Source organism: Pan troglodytes, chromosome 20 (genome assembly GCF_028858775.2).
Source record: "Pan troglodytes isolate AG18354 chromosome 20, NHGRI_mPanTro3-v2.0_pri, whole genome shotgun sequence".
Classification (NCBI taxonomy): Eukaryota; Metazoa; Chordata; class Mammalia; order Primates; family Hominidae; genus Pan; species Pan troglodytes.
The window spans coordinates 44,216,887-44,232,241 of record NC_072418.2 but is presented as its reverse complement, the minus strand read 5'-3'; the positions used below and the strand labels follow the sequence as shown (position 1 = coordinate 44,232,241).

Genomic DNA, 15,355 nt, shown 5'->3' with positions numbered 1-15,355 from the left:
GAAAAAGGGTGGAAGAAGTGGGAGTGGGCTTAGAGTCTGTGTTGCAAGCTAGTTCCTGTACTCAAGTTTGAAGAGCTCTTATGCTTTCAAGTTTGAAGAGTCTCTAGGGTCTGGATCTAGTTGGCTTCAGGCTCTCCCTGGCTGAGGAAGCCCCCAAGGTCCACAGTCCAGCTTGGGTTACCCGCTCCTTGCCCACTTCCCACCGCCGGACACCTTGGCCCTTTTTGGAAATGAGGCCCAGGGCGTCACCAGCCCTGCCCCTCCTCCCAGCTCCACATCTGGTCCTGATGTCAACAGCCAGGGTGGGCGGTGGCCATGTTTTTCAGCTCCCGCCCAGCCTCAGGGGAGGGGTGGACTCCCCTGTCCCCACCCCTTACTCACAGTGACTGACACGGGTCACACACGCAGTAGGCTAAAGGCCAGAAACAAACTTTAATTCCCAAGCCGGACCCTTAAGTCACAAGGAACGTCAGATCCGGCTCACTCCCTGACAGGGTGAATTGGAAACTGGCCCCTACTTGGTCTCTAACCCCTTCCACTGGGTCTAGTGGGGACTCTGACGCCGAACAGGGGCTGTAGATCAGTGAGTGTGTATGTGTGTGTGGAGGGGCAGCAGGGGCCGCTTTCCACGTGGTTACATAAGCACGTGTTGGGGTTGGGCAGGTGTTCCTCCGGTCTGAGGGTCCTTGTATGTCCAAAGTCTCTGTGCATAATCGCAGACCCAGATGTGTTTGCATTTGGTAGAATCAGGGTGCTTAAAAAGGGGTGACTGAGGGCTGCAGTTGCAGAGGTGGCTGGGGACTGTGCCTCCGTGGGAGCGGCGTGTCTCAGTGGGAAGATACTCTGGGGAGGCAGGACGATGTCGTACGTGGGTAGCTGTGTGGACAAGTGGTTGGGGGTGTGTGGACATCGGTGGTCACAGGCTGGGAGAGTGGTGTAGCCATGAGAGGGAGCACGAGTTGGGGCCATAGACAGCGACAGTCTCTCGGTGGCATGACCCCGGAGGGGGCATGCTGTTCCCTGTGCCAGGCACCAGGGACAGGGACACTGAGAAGTTTGATGAATGGAGAGGGCGTGTGAGCTATGAACATGTGTGGCCGTTTCTGTGGCTTGTGAAGGTGACAGCCAGACTCCCACGTGTGGGCTGCAGATCCAGGGGAGTTGGTGGATTACCTGGCTATGTGCTTGTGATTGCAGATGGACTATATTTATGTCTGTGGAAAGCTAACGCAGCAGTTGCTCTGTGGCCCTTGTAGTTTTGTATGGGTGTGTGGTTGTGCATCTTAACAGCAGCATGAGTCAAGTGAGCGTGTGGGCCGTGGGACAGACTCCGGAAAACAACTGCAGGCGTGTAAATGTGGCTGCCTGCAGTGTACACTCTGGAGACATTAACCCTGTCCATGCCCACTGTTGAGGCTGGAGGCACCGTCCCGGGCACCCACCACTTCCAAGTCGCCTTCCTTCATCTGGTCTGCGTGGTGGAGTGAAGGTCAGTGGGACGGACTTGCAGCTGGAAGGCTGGGGGGATGTTGAAAAGGCCACTGACGGTGGGCTTGAGGCTCAGGGTGTCCGGCGGGCACGGGCTCTCCAGGGAGAAGGCTTGTAGGATGGTGGTGAAGAAGAGGAAGAGCTCCGCTTTTGCCAGGCCCTCTCCAAGGCAGACACGCTTCCCTGGTGAGGAGAGAGAGAGAGAGAGGGCTGAGTCAGTAGTCCTCACACCCAGGCCCACGGGGGGAACAGCAGGTGGAGGAGCCAACAGTAAGCCCAGGGTGCAGAAGGGTGCCCCCAGCTGGCACAGATGCCTGGAGTTCGCCAGCACCTGCTTGTGATACCCAGGGCTGCAGCAGATACCTAAGGAGAAGGGCAGGAACGCCTCATGCTTCCTGAACCGTCCATCTGCATCCAGGAAACGGTCTGGGTTGAACTCTTCTGGGTGCTTGAAGATGTTGGGGTCATGCAGGATGGAGCCAAGGAGGGGGAAGACCTCCGTGCCCTGAGGGGAAATAATAATGAAACTATAAACCCCTTCCCACCCCAGTCTATTTGGTCCTCGAGTGTGGAGTACAAGTCTGGGGTGCCAGGGACACTAGTTCACAAAACATAACGGCATCGACATTTGTGGAGTGTTGGGTGGTGTGCAGTGGCTCATGCCTGTAATCCCAGCCACGTGGGGAGGCTGAGGTGAGAGAAGCATTTGAGCCCAGGAGTTTGAGACCAGCCCGGGCAATATAACAAGACCTTGTCTCTACGAAAAATTAAAAAATTAGCCAGGCATGGTGGCATGAGCCCGTTGTCCCAGCTGCTCAGGAGGCTGACGTGGGAGGATCACTTGAGCCTAGGAGTTCAAGGCTGCTGTGAGCTATGTTTGTACCACTGCACCCCAGCCTGGGAGACAAAGAGAGACCCTGTCAAGAAAGAAAGAGAGGAAGACAGGAAGGGAGGAAGGAAGAAAGGAAGAAAGAGAGAGAAAGAGAGAAAGAAAAAGAAAAGAAAGAAAGAGAGAAAGAAAGAAAGAAAGAAAGGCAAAGAATAATAGTTAAGGCATAGGCTCTGAGTTCAAATCTTGAATCTACTATTTGCAGGCTGGGGGACCTTGGCAAATCTTCTAAAAACTTTTCAAGCTCTCAGTTTCCTTATCTGTAAGATGGGCATGATAATGGTATAGGGTTGCTTTAAAGATTAAATGAGATAATAGATATGCAAAGCACTCAGAATAACCCCTGGTGCAGAGCAGGTCCTCAAGCCTGGATACCTGTCATTATCATCATTAAATCGTTGCTGCCTGGTACATAGGACCGGTTCCCAAGAGTTGAGTTGGTGTTTGTTCTACAAGCATTATCTTACAGTTTCAAGTTGATACTATTATTGTTTCTAATGTAGAGGACGGATATATTGAGGTTCAGAGGGGGAAGTGATTTGCCCAAGGCCCCATCTACAAAACAGGAGGGGGTAGGCCAGGTGCAGTGGCTCACACCTGTAATCCCAGCACTTTAGGAGGCCGAGGCAGGCAGTTCATGAGGTCAGGAGTTTGAGACCAGCCTGACCAACATGGTGAAAACCCATCTCTACTAAAAAGACAAAAATTAGCCGGGTGTGGTGGCATACATCTACCCAGGAGGCTGAGGCAAGAGAATTGCTTGAACCTGGGAGGCGGAGGTTGCAGTGAGCCGAGATCACGCCACTGCACTCCAGCCTGGGCAACAGAGCGAGACTCCATCTCGAAAAAAAAGAAGAAGAAAAAGAAAATAGCAGCATAGTAGCACTGGATCCTAACTGCCATAGGTTTGATTCTGCAGTGAAGGTGGAGGAGGGAGCTGCTTGCACTAAACCGCTGGGGTTTCTGGGGAAACATCGCCCCCTTTTGGTTCTGCATCGGAGCTGCTCTCCAGTGAAGGGCACTGAGATTGAGAGAGAGAGACAGAGGAGAGAATGTGTCTGCAGCAGGGGCTAAGGGTCAAGAGGGCTTCCCTTAGTCCTGGACTTGCTCCTCAGTTTTCAAACTGCTTCTCTGTATGTTACCTCATTCGATTGTCCCAACCACCTTGGAAGGAGGTAGAATTAGGAGATCTGTGGGGCAGATGGGGCCCAGAGATAGAGTCAAAGGGCAAGAAAACACAAACCAAAAAGAAACAAAAAGAGTTAAAAGATGCAGAAAGCATGGCTGGGTGCGGTGGCTCACGCCTGTAATCCCAGCACTTTGGGAGGCCGAAGCGGGCAGATCACGAGGTCAGGAGTTCAAGACAAGCCTGACCAACATAATGAAACCCCGTCTCTACTAAAAATACAAAAAATTAGCTGGGCGTGATGGTGGGCACCTGTAATCCCAGCTACTCGGGAGGCTGAGGCAGGAGAATCACTTGAACCTGGGAGGTGGAGGTTGCAGTGAGCTGAGATCACGCCATTGCACTCCAGCCCGGGCGACAGTGCGAGACTCTGTCTCAAAAAAAGAAAAAAAAATATGCAGAAAGGGAGGGGGTGTCAGAGGAAGAAGGAGGAGAAAGATGCAGGGAGGTAGGAGTGGAGGAGGAAGACAGAGACAGAGAAAGAGAGGGAGATAAAGACAGAGAGAGAGAGAGAGAGAGAGAGACACTAAGATCAAGAAAAAGTCAGGGAGACACTGACAGCAAACCACCCGGGCTCAGGCCCCGAGGCAGAGAACCATGGGTGGCAGCCATACGCATACCCACCTGGGGCAGGGTGTACCCTCGGAAGCGGGTGGTCCGCATGAGGGTGCGGGGTATTCCCATGGGCACCAGCGCCAGCAGCCGCTGCGCCTCATGCAGAACCGCGTCGGTGTAAGGGAGGCGGGTACGGTCCCCTAGGCTTGGTGCCTGGCCAGCCCCCAGCTCCCGATTCAGCTCCTCACGTACCCGCTCTGCAAGCAAGAGGAGGGCAGGAGTCAGACGGGGGTAGGGCCCAGGGATCCTCCTCTCAGAAGCCCATCTGCTTGCATAGCTGTAGTTTGGGGTGAGGCTGACAGGTGGGGAGGAGTGGTCCCCCAGCCCTCACTGAGCCCAAAGACCATACATCTTGTGTGTTGGGTGTTCCATCTATCTTCTCTCTCTCTTATTTTATTTTATTTCATTTTATTATTATTATTATTATTTGCAACAGAGTTTTGCTCTTGTTGCCCAGGCTGGAGTGCAATGGTGCGATCTCGGCTCACCACAACCTCTGCCTCCCGGATTCAAGCGATTCTCCCGCCTCAGCCTCCTGAGTAGCTGGGATTACACGCTCTGCCACCCAGGCTGGAGTGCAGTGGCGCGATCCTGGCTCACTGCAACTCTGCCTCCCGGGTTCAGGAGATTCTCCCACCTCAGCCTCCCGAGTAGCTGGGACTACAGACGCCTGCCATCATGCCCAGCTCATTTTTGTATTTTCAATAGAGACAGGGTTTCACCATGTTAGCGAGGCTGATCTCGAACTCCTGACCTCAGGTGATCCACCTGCCTTGGCCTCCCAAAGTGCTGGGATTACAGATGTGAGCCACCGTACCCGGCCTTCTCTCTTTTTTTTTTTTTTGACAGGGTCTTACTCTGTTGCCCAGGCTGGTGCAGTAGTACAATGACGGCTCACTGTAATAGCCTTCATCTCACCTCCTGGGCTCAAGTGATCCTTCCACCTCAGTCTCCTGAGTAGCTATGACCACAGGCACACACCACCACGCCCAGCTAATTTTTCTATTTTCGGTAGAGACAGGGCCTCATTATGCTGCCCAGGCTGATCTTGAACTCCTAGCCTCAAGTGATCCTCCCACCTCAGCCTCCCAAAGTGCTGGGATTACAGGCATAAGCCACCATGCCTGGCTCATCCATACTTTCTTAATTCCCACAGCACCCTTGTGAGGTACATATTGTTATCTATCCCCATTTCCTAGGTGAGGAAACAGACTCAGAGAACCCAAGTCACTGCTGGAAGTCACAGCTAGTTCCACTCCTGCAACACTACCAGGACCTCCACTCCCATATTCCAGGTCAGCCCATCCCCATGGCCCACAGCAGCTGCCTGACCCGAAAATGCTAGAGTTGGGCTGGGTGCCTTGGCTCATGCCTGTAATCCCAGCACTTTGCGAGGCCGAGGTGGGCAGATCACTTGAGGTCAGGAGTTCGGGACCAGCCTGGCCAACATGGGGAAACCCTGTCTCTACTAAACATACAAAAGTTAGCTGGGCGTGGTGGTGCATGCTTGTAATCCTAGCTACTCGGGAGGCTGAGGCAGGAGAATTGCTTGAACCCAGGAGGCTGGAGGTTGCAGTGGGCCGAGATCGCACTACTGCACTCCAGCCTGGGCGACAGAGTGAGAGTCTATCCCCCACAAAAAGTAAAAAAAATAAAAATAAAAAACCAATTTGACCTTGCCCTCCCCTGCTCAAAGTCATTGCATTGCTCCCCATGGCTCAGGATAAGGCACCTAATGTATCACTAAGGCGATGAGGCCCACAGACACCTGCCTTATCTTTCACTGTGCCTTATACTGCAGTCAGCAACTCCTGAACCTCTTCTGGCTCCTCGACGTCTCAAACGCCATGCCCATCGATGCCGCAAAGATCTAACTCAGCCTGTCTGCTCGGCCCACCCACTCTTCCCTCTAGAACTCTCACTTTTTTTTTTTTTGAAACAGTGTCTCGCTCTGTCACCCAGGCTGGAGTGCAGTGGTGTGATGTCAGCTCACTGCAACTTCTACCTCCTGGGCTCAAACAATTCTCACTCCTCAGCCACCTGAGTGCTGGGATTACAGGTGCATGCCACCACACCCGCTAATTTTTGTATTTTCAGTAGAGATGGGGTTTCACTGTGTTGGCCAGGCTGGTCTTAAACTCCTATTCTCAAGTGATCAGCCCGCCTCAGCCTCCCAAAGTGCTGGGATTATAGGCATGAGCCACCTTGCTCAGCCTAGAACCCTGATTTCTGTTCCCAAGGCCTGGCAAGTGGAAAAGGCTCTTACTTTGGACATGAGGGTATTTCATCAGGAGCAGGAGGGTATAGCCGACCGTGGCGCTGACCGTCATCGTCCCAGCAAACAGCAAATAAATGACTGTCATCAGCATGTTCTTGTTGGTGAATTCTGTGCCTGGGTTTTGTTCCTCCTGAAAGAAACCAGGCAGAGGGGCTGAGAGAACACAGCCTTCGGGAAGTAAATGTCCAGAACAGCCAAGCCTGGGGTCGGAAACACAAGTTAAAGTTTTGTCACGGGGTTTAGATAAATTTTTGGGAAGGTTGGGAAGTAGACTTTTTTTTTTTGAGACAGAGTCTTGCTTTGTTGCCCAGGCTGAGTGCAGTGGCACGATCTCGGCTCACTGCAACCTCCGCCTCCTGGGTTCAAGCAATTCTCCTGCCTCAGCCTCCCGAGTAGCTGGGATTACAGGTGCGCACCACCACGCCTGGCTAATTTTTGTACATTTAATGGAGACGGGGTTTCTGCATGTTGGCCAGGCTGGTTTCAAACTCCTGACCTCAGGTAACTGCTGTACCATTTTCCACAGGGCTGCGTCATTTCACATTCCCACCAATGGTATACATGGGTTTCAAAGTCTCCACATCTTCATCAATCCTTATAACTTTCTGTGTTTTTGTTATTAGTCATTCTCTTTCATTTTTAAAAACATTTCAACCAGAGAGAACTAATATCAAGAGTCTACTTCCTGGCCAGGCACAGTGGCTCACACCTGTAGTCCCAGCACTTTGGAAGGCCGAGGCAGGTGGATCACTTGAGGCCAGGAGTTTGAGATCAGCCTGGCTAACACGATGAAACCCCATCTCTACTAAAAATACAAAAAATTAGCCAGGCGTGGTGACGGGCACCTGTAGTCCCAGCTGCTCGGGAGACTGAGGCAGGAGAATGGCATGAACCCGGGAGGCGGAGCTTGCAGTGAGCCGAGATCGAGCCACTGCACTCTAGCCTGGGTGACAGAGCGAGACTCCGTCTCAAAAAAAAAAAGGTGATTGCCAGGGGTTGGAGGAGGGAAGAACAGGCAGTTGTTTAATAGGTATAGAGTTTCAGCTTTGCAACATGAAGAGTTCTGGAGACTGATTGCATAACAGTGTGAATGTACTGAACACTACTGTACTGTATACCTAAAAATGGTTAAGATGGTAAACATTATGTGTATTTTACTACAGTTAAAACTAAAAAATATTCAATAAAAGAGAAAAGAAATGGGGCAATAGGGTTAAGAAAAATTTTTCTTTCTCCACAAACAGGGAGGCTGCATTTAATTAAAGAATTGGCCCCATTCTTCCAAAAGTTCGTACAGTTAAAAACTATTTATTTCCTTAGGAGTCACCTTAATTCTAGTTTACTTACAGGGCATGGTGTCTTTTTTCTTTTTTTCTTTTTTTTTTTTTTTTTGAGATGGAATTTCGCTCTTGTTGCCCGGGCTGGAGTGCAATGGTGCAATCTCAGCTCACGGCAACCTAAGCCTCCCGGGTTCAAGCGATTCTCCTGCCTCAGCCTCCCTAGTAGCTGGGATTACAGGCATGTGCCACCACGTCCGGCTAATTTTGTATTTTTTTTTAGTAGAGATGGGGTTTCTCCATGTTGGTCAGGCTGGTCTCGAACTCCCGACCTCAGGTGATCCGCCCGTCTCGGCCTCCCAAAGTCCTGAGATTACAGGCATGAGCCACTGTGCCCGACCGGGCATGGTGTCTTATGCCTATAGTCCCAGCACTTTGGGAGTTCAAGGCAGCAGGAGGATTACATGAGCCCAGGAATTCAAGACCAGCCTGGGTAACATAGTGAGAGTCCGTCTCTACAAAGAAAAAAAAAAATTTAGCCAGGTGTGGTGGTGCACACCTGTTGTCCCAGCTACTCAGGAGCCTGAGGCAGGAGGATTGCTTGAGCCCAGGAGTTCAAGGTTGCAGTGAGCTATGATTTTGCAACTGTACTCTAGCCTGGGCAACAGAAAGAGATCCTGTCTCTTTAAAAAGAAAAGGAAAAAAAAAAGGAAAAGAAATATTGTTCTCATATAATTAATAAAGTGGACTTTATTAACATAACTTGATATTGCAAGGCTTCCTAATAAATGACCATAATTCACATAAAATTGTGAATTTACATAAAAGTCTGGGGAGGCTGCAGGGGATGGGATGAAGTGATCCTGGGGATTGCTGGTGTAGGACCCTGGGCATGGGGCCTGAACACAAGGGCCGAGGTGGGAGGGAGAAACAGGAGAGATGCTGGAGAGACAGACAGCCCGGCACAAATGCCCAGGTCGGGGGCGGGAGAGGCAGTGAGAGCAACGCCCTGAAAGGGACAGACAGATGTGCAGAGAAGGGATGCACACACATGCACAGAGACACTCATACTCACAGAGACATGCAGAGAGAGAAAGAGAGAGGAACCCAATCGAGGTCCCCAGGGACACCTGGCTGGGGACCTGCCAGGTCACCACGCCCATTCAGAGAGGGGGTCCCTGCACCCTTCCCACACCTGTGCCATCTTCAGCAGGAAGGCATCGACAAGGTCACGTGCGGGGCCCGAAGCATCCAGGTTCCCCTGGTGCTGCTGCACCTGCCGGACTGTGAAGGCAGCCAAGGTGCTGACGTGGTGGAGGAGCTGCTTGTGGGGGCCTGGCAGGGGCCGCAGGAACCAGGAGAACATCTCGTAGGTCTGTGGGGAGAAGGGCAGCTAGTTCTCATGGGACCTTGGCAGGAACCTTCAGGGAAGGTAGTTGGAGAGGGGTCCCACCCACTCACCTGACCCCCCTGGGAGCTGACTCCCAGCAGGGTACCACCAGCTGCCCGGACCACGGCCTGGAACTCCTTATCCTCATAGGAGAAGCGGAGGCCAAAGAGGAGGGAGCAGACTACGTTGGAGGTGGCCTGGGCCAGCAGCAGGGAGGGATCGAATGGGCGTCCTGGGGGGAATGGGGGCAGGGAGGTAGGCTGTGATGGAGCCAGGCAGAGGGGAGCAGGTTGGGGCTGAACCCAACCAGAGAGAGACAGGGAGGCAGGGAAAGACAGATGGATGGACAGCGCAGGGAGAGAGCTAAACAGGCAAAAAAGGATACAGACAGATAGGGACAGAGAAACAGACAGGGAGAAAGAAACAGAGTGACCATCACACAGACAGGGAGACAGAAACAGAGATAGACTGAGGGCCCAAAAAATAGAGGAAAGGAGAGAGAAAGAAAAGAGACAGAGAGAGAGATGGAGACCCAGGAAGAATGGGATGATAGCACCAGAGACACACAGAGAGATGTCATGACAGCCTCGGAGAGACAGTGGGACAGAGACAGAAGGTGGCGGTGAACAGAACCCCCAGGCCAGCCCTAGAGTTCAAGGCTTCCCCTCCTGCCCATTCCAGGACCTGGGTTGGGGCCACCCCCAGCCACAGTAGGAGAGTTTTCCCTTTTACTCGGCTGGAGACCCTGGGGTGACCCTGCCATGCTGACCTTCTGTCCCCTGGAATGTCTCCACCAGACACCGGGCCTCCGCCTGGATCAGCTCCTCGCCTTCTCGCTTCCCCATGCCCAGGTCCCGCAGAGCAAGCATGGTAAACTTCCTCAGCTGCCTCCACCGCTCCCCGTTGGAGAAGAAAACCCCTGCGCAGAAGGCTAGACTCAAAGAGGGACCGGCCTCTCTCCCCATTCCCCCTTCTTCCTTTCTTTCTTTTTTTTTTTGAGACGGAATCTCGCTCTGTTGCCCAGGCTGGAGTGCAGTGGCGTGATCTCGTCTCACTGCAACCTCCGCCTCCCGGGTTCAAGCAATTCTCCTGCCTCAGCCTCCTGAGTAGCTGGGGCTACAGGCGCCCGCCACCATGCCCGGCTCATTTTTTGTATTTTTAGTAGAGATGGGGTTTCACTGTGTTAGCCAGGATGGTCTCGATCTCCTGACCTCGTGATCCATCCACCTCAGCCTCCCAAAGTGTTGGGATTACAGGCGTGAGCCACCGCGCCCGGCCGATTTCTCCTTCTTTCTAGTGAGGTTCCCTGAGGGGGACTCTTCAGGCTCCATCTGAGTCCATTCCAGCCTAGCCCAGGGATGAGGACTCAGTAGGTGCTCAATAAATGCATAATCAAACTGGTTCTCCCATCCTTTGCCCTTGGGTAAGGGAGTACATTCTCCTGAAAAGTAGGTAGCTGGGATGACCCAGGCTCCTTCTGTTTTGTAATTATTATTATTATTGAGACCAGGTCTTGCTTTGTCACCCAGGCTGGAGTGCAATGGCACGATCTCAGCTCACCGCAACCTCTGCCTCTCGGGTTCAAGCGATTTTCCTGCCTCAGCTTCCCGACTAGCTGGGATTACAGGCATATGCCACTACGCCCGGCTAATTTTATATCTTCAGTAGAGATGGGGTTTCTCTATGTTGTCTAGGCTGGTCTTGAACTCCTGACCTGAGGTAATCCACCCACCTCAGCCTCCCAAAGTGCTAGAATGGCAAGCGTGAGCACCGCACCTGGCCTGTTCTGTAAATAACCAGGATGAATGGAGAGTTCTTTCCTCCTTCCTTCCTTCCATCCACCCATCCCATCATTTATGGAGTCCCACTGGGTCCTGTGCCCCATGTAGTTTAGAGGTTGAACAGAGAGGGAGGAGGATGGAACTGCACCATTTTCCTCCCTTATCCAAGACACCTGCTCCAGACAGACCTTCCCTGTTCAATGCCAGCCTGTCATGGTCTCTTGGGCACTTCCCCTTGGGTGTCTCCTGTCCTTGCCCTACTGTGTTCCAAAGTGGCCTCAGCATCTCTCCTCTCCCTGTTTCAGCCCACCATCCATTCCTCGGCCAGAGCCCCAGGCCTCTCCCAATTACTCCTTCCTCCCCATCCCCTGGCCCCAGCCCTGGTCCATCACCCTGGACCTCCCAGCCTCCCCATCACCCTGGATCCTCCCTATCACCCTGGGCTCCTAGCCTCCAGTTTCATCCCCTTCAGGCAGCAACCACAGGATCTTCCCAACTCTGAATACAGCTGTTCCCTGCTTAAAATCGACTGCTCCCAGGAAAAACAAAAGCCCAAACACTCTGACGTGACTGACAGGCCCTGCATGACCAGGGATTTCCCTGGCTTCTCAGCTTTGTTACTTAACCCACTACGACTGCGCTGGTCTTCTCTCACTTCCTCAAGGGCATCAGGATCCCCTGTCTAGGCCTATGATCCTGCAGTTCCCTCTGCCTCCATCACTCTCACCCCTTTCCATCCCATCCTTGGTGAACTAACTCATTCATCCTTCATGTCCCGGCTCAAATGTCACCTTCTCTGAGAAGCCTTCCCTGATTCCCTCTTTACCCTCGTACATATGCCTGTGCCCTGTGTTTGCTCTCAAATCTGTACCTCTCATTTTAGGATTATATTCCCTCCCTCTATTGTCTTACTGCAGTACAAGCCCGCCTCTCCCACAGTAGGAGAGGACACCATATCTGCCTGAGTCATTTCTATGTACCTGGTACCCATGGTACCAGGTATAATGATTTTTTGTTTGTTTGTTTGTTTTGTGGAGGCAGGGTCTCACCATGTTGTCCAGGCTTGTCACAAATGCCTAGGCTCAAGTCATCCTCCCCATTCAGCCTTCCAAAGTGCTGGGATTACAGGCATGAGCCAGCGTGCCCAGTCTGAAAATTCATCAGTTGAATGGATGAATGCTTCTCTCAAAGTCATGCTTTTGTAGGTGCTGGTCTTTCTGCCTGGAACACCCTCCCCACTCATCTTATGAGTCTCAGCTCCGACAGCCTCTCTTCCAGGAAGACTTCCTGAATCTCCCTCACCAAACAAGCTAGGTCAGGTACCTCCTCTAAATTCCTACAGTCCCAGGGCTTCCCTCAGCCTGGCCCTGACCCCTCTTGCCCTGACCCCTCCCCATCCCACCCTGACCTTTCTCCCCGTGCTTCCCCATCTTGGCCCTGACCACTCTGGGCTGGGACTGTGTGGTGAGTCTGTTTCCCCACTGGCCTAGGTGCGCTGGGGAAGCAGCACCGGTGCTGTCTTAGTTACTACTGAGTTCCTGGCAGCACCCAGCATGGGCCTCCTGCTTTCTGTTGTAACACAGAGAACTGTTTCTATTATTCGAGGGCTTGCCCACCAATCCCCAGCACCTTGAAAGCGCTCCGGCATCTTTCTGAACCCTCAGGGCTTTACCTGGATCATTGATGGTTATCACTGATACTACAACCTGGTGATTAGTGAGTGCTCACTTTGCACAAGGCTCAGTCCTCACTCAATCACTCAATCCTACATGATGGGCACTGCTTTTTGTTTGTTTTTTTGAGATGGAGGCTCACTCTATTGCCCAGACTGGAGTGCAGTGGCACAGTCTTGGTTCACTGCAACATCTGCCTCCCGGGTTCAAGCGATTCTCCTGCCTCAACCTCCCAAGTATCTGGGATTACAGGTATGCACCATCATGCCCAGCTAATTTTTATATTTTTAGTAGAGACAGGGTTTCACCATGTTGGCCAGGCTGGTCTTGAACTCCTGACCTCAAGTGATCCACCCACCTCTGCCTCCCAAAGTGTTGGGATTTCAGGCACAAGCCACTGCGCCCGGCTGATGGGCACTGTTATCACTCCATTTGACAGATGAAGCAACAGAGGGACTAAGCCATGTGCAAAGGTCACACACCAGTAAGTGGTGGCAGGCTGTGAGCGGAGGGCCTAGCAGCCCTTGACTTACCATGGCCATCAAAAGTCCCTTCCAGCATCGCTACGGTTCCCCGGCCGCTGAACTCCTCAGCCTGACCTCCCAGGGCCTCCCGCACAGCCTCCTGCCCAACCAGGACCACCACAGGCCGCCAGGGTCCCAGGTAGATGGTGAACACCGGTCCGTACTTCTTACTCAGCTGGGGGTAGGGAGGAAGAAAGAGGAGGGTGCTGTGATCTCTTCGATCCAAGGTGTCTCCATCATGGCCCCTGTCACTTGAGGAGCCACCGGGTCTAGCTTCTACACCCTCTACCAGGAACCTGCCCCCATCCCAGCAGAAATAGCTGAGGCTCAGTTCTCTTTTTGCACTAGGCTCCCGGGCCTCCTCCCCCAGTACATCCTTCAGTGGCATCCCCCAACTTCCTGTCGTTCCCTTGCTTCCTGCTGAACCCTAACCTCTGAAGCTGGGCAATCCAGAAGCAGTTTGGGTCTCCCTTAATTCCTTAGGGTCCTCCCTGCCCCCCAAATATCCAGCCACCCCTTTCAGTCACCACAAAACCCTGAAATTCTGGAGCAGACACTGCTGAGTATCCGCCCCATCTCTCCCCCAAGACCCCACCCTTTTTTCTATGTCCTTGAAGTCACCCAGAATCCTTTTGAATGGGAAACTTCAGGCCTCTGCCCACTCCCACCTGCTATCCCCTAAGGCTGGGGCTGCCTCTGCCTTCTTTCTTGCTCTCCTTCCTCCCCCGTCCCAGGAACTCCCAACTGAGCTCCACCCATCCTCCCATCCTGCATTCTCTGCTGGCAGATTCCTTCAGCGGGACCCCCTCTCTGAGCCTGCAACCCTCCAGCCTCTTCTCTGCCTCCAACTCCCCGCAGGGACGCCTCCCCCTTTTCTTCTTTGTGCCCTCTTCAGCATGCCCCACCTGTATGGCTCCAGCTACCTCTCCCTCTGGGACAAGCCCAGCCGCATCAGCTTCTCGGCTGAAGGACTCCTGTCTCTTTCAGCCTCGGTCCCTGCCCATCACCTTCCCAGGATTCTGTAGGCAGAGGTCTCTGCCCCTCCTAGCCCTGGTCCCCCACCCCACGATCCTCTCTCCCGGGCACCTCTCCCCTTCTCAGCCCTGGACAACCTGCTCCTGCCCCCAACCCCAGGACAGCAGCAGCCCCTTTGCCTTGGGACCCCTGCCCCTGCCTCCTCCCTAGGATACCCGAAAAGCCCCTCACCCTGGCACTCGGGTTTCTCTCCCAGGAATCCCCCCGCCCCTAGCCAGGACGTCCCCAGAGCCCCTTACCCGCATGAGCCCTGAATACAGCGCCCCGGGCCGTAGCTGCAGGAGGTTTCCCAGCAGTGGTAGCGGCGTGGGCCCGGGGGGCAGGTGGCCTCGGGCCCTGGTCCCGGACAGCGCCAGCGTCAGCAGCAGGAGCAGCGCCAGCGCCAGCAGCAGCGCCCAGGTGCCGGTCGCCTCCATCTCGGCAGGTCGGCTCCTTCTCCTCTCCCAGGCGCTCCGCGCGGCTGGGCTAGTTAGGGGCGGGAGCCGGGCGTCTCCCTCCCCAACGAAGTCAGGCGCGGGGCGGGGCAGCTAGCCCAGCCCCCTGCCTCCTGGGCAGGCTTATCTCCCCGCCGCCGGGTTTCTCCCGGACCACCGCCGCCGCCTGATGTCGGGAACTCATGCTCCAACGGATGTCCCCGAGGTCACCCAGGTTTACGCGGGGCTTGGGCGGCGGAGACAGCGCCTTGGGCCCCCGGATAGGGAGTAAGCAAACAGAAGAACCTGGAAGCCAGAGACTTTGGCCGCCTGGAGGTTGCCACACCCCGCATCTGGCGGTGACCCCGCGCCACTCTCCCCAGCTCCTACCTCCCTCATTGTTCGGATGTGGGTTCGTGTGTGCGTGAGTGTATGGGGTGTCTTTGAGTCAATTTTCTCCAGCATCTTACATCTTCACGAACCGAGAGGAAGGACTTGACCTTTAAGGATAAACAATCTGAAGTCCAGGGAGATAAATCGGTTGGCCCCAGGTCAACTTGGCTGAGTGGCAGAGTTAATATTTCGACTTGGGCCAGTTAGAATGATTGAGTCATTCATTCATTCATTTAGAGGCAGTTTGCAGAGCGGTTAGGACGGTAATGGCTGAAGCCAGACTGCTTGAATTCACAGCCTAATTCCTCTGTGCCTCTGTTAGCCTTGTAAAATGGGGCTAGTTTTCAGGATTAAATAGTACATCTGTGCACACCATTTAAAGCAGACGCAGGTGCACATGTAACAAGCACTAA

At 53.6% G+C, this 15,355-nt stretch overlaps 1 protein-coding gene across 1 annotated transcript; it reads right to left on the bottom strand.

The window, feature by feature from the left end:
- Positions 1-408: 408 nt before the first annotated feature.
- On the bottom strand, positions 409-14,971 carry CYP2S1 (cytochrome P450 family 2 subfamily S member 1). Its single transcript, XM_016936042.4, has 9 exons — positions 14,376-14,971; positions 13,111-13,276; positions 9,893-10,042; positions 9,195-9,355; positions 8,929-9,108; positions 6,445-6,586; positions 4,188-4,375; positions 1,852-1,993; positions 409-1,671 (listed from the first exon to the last, which is right to left on the bottom strand). The coding sequence occupies exons 1-9, from the start codon at positions 14,550-14,552 to the stop codon at positions 1,463-1,465; spliced, it is 1,515 nt and encodes a 504-aa protein (XP_016791531.2). The 5' UTR covers positions 14,553-14,971; the 3' UTR covers positions 409-1,462.
- Positions 14,972-15,355: the final 384 nt, after the last annotated feature.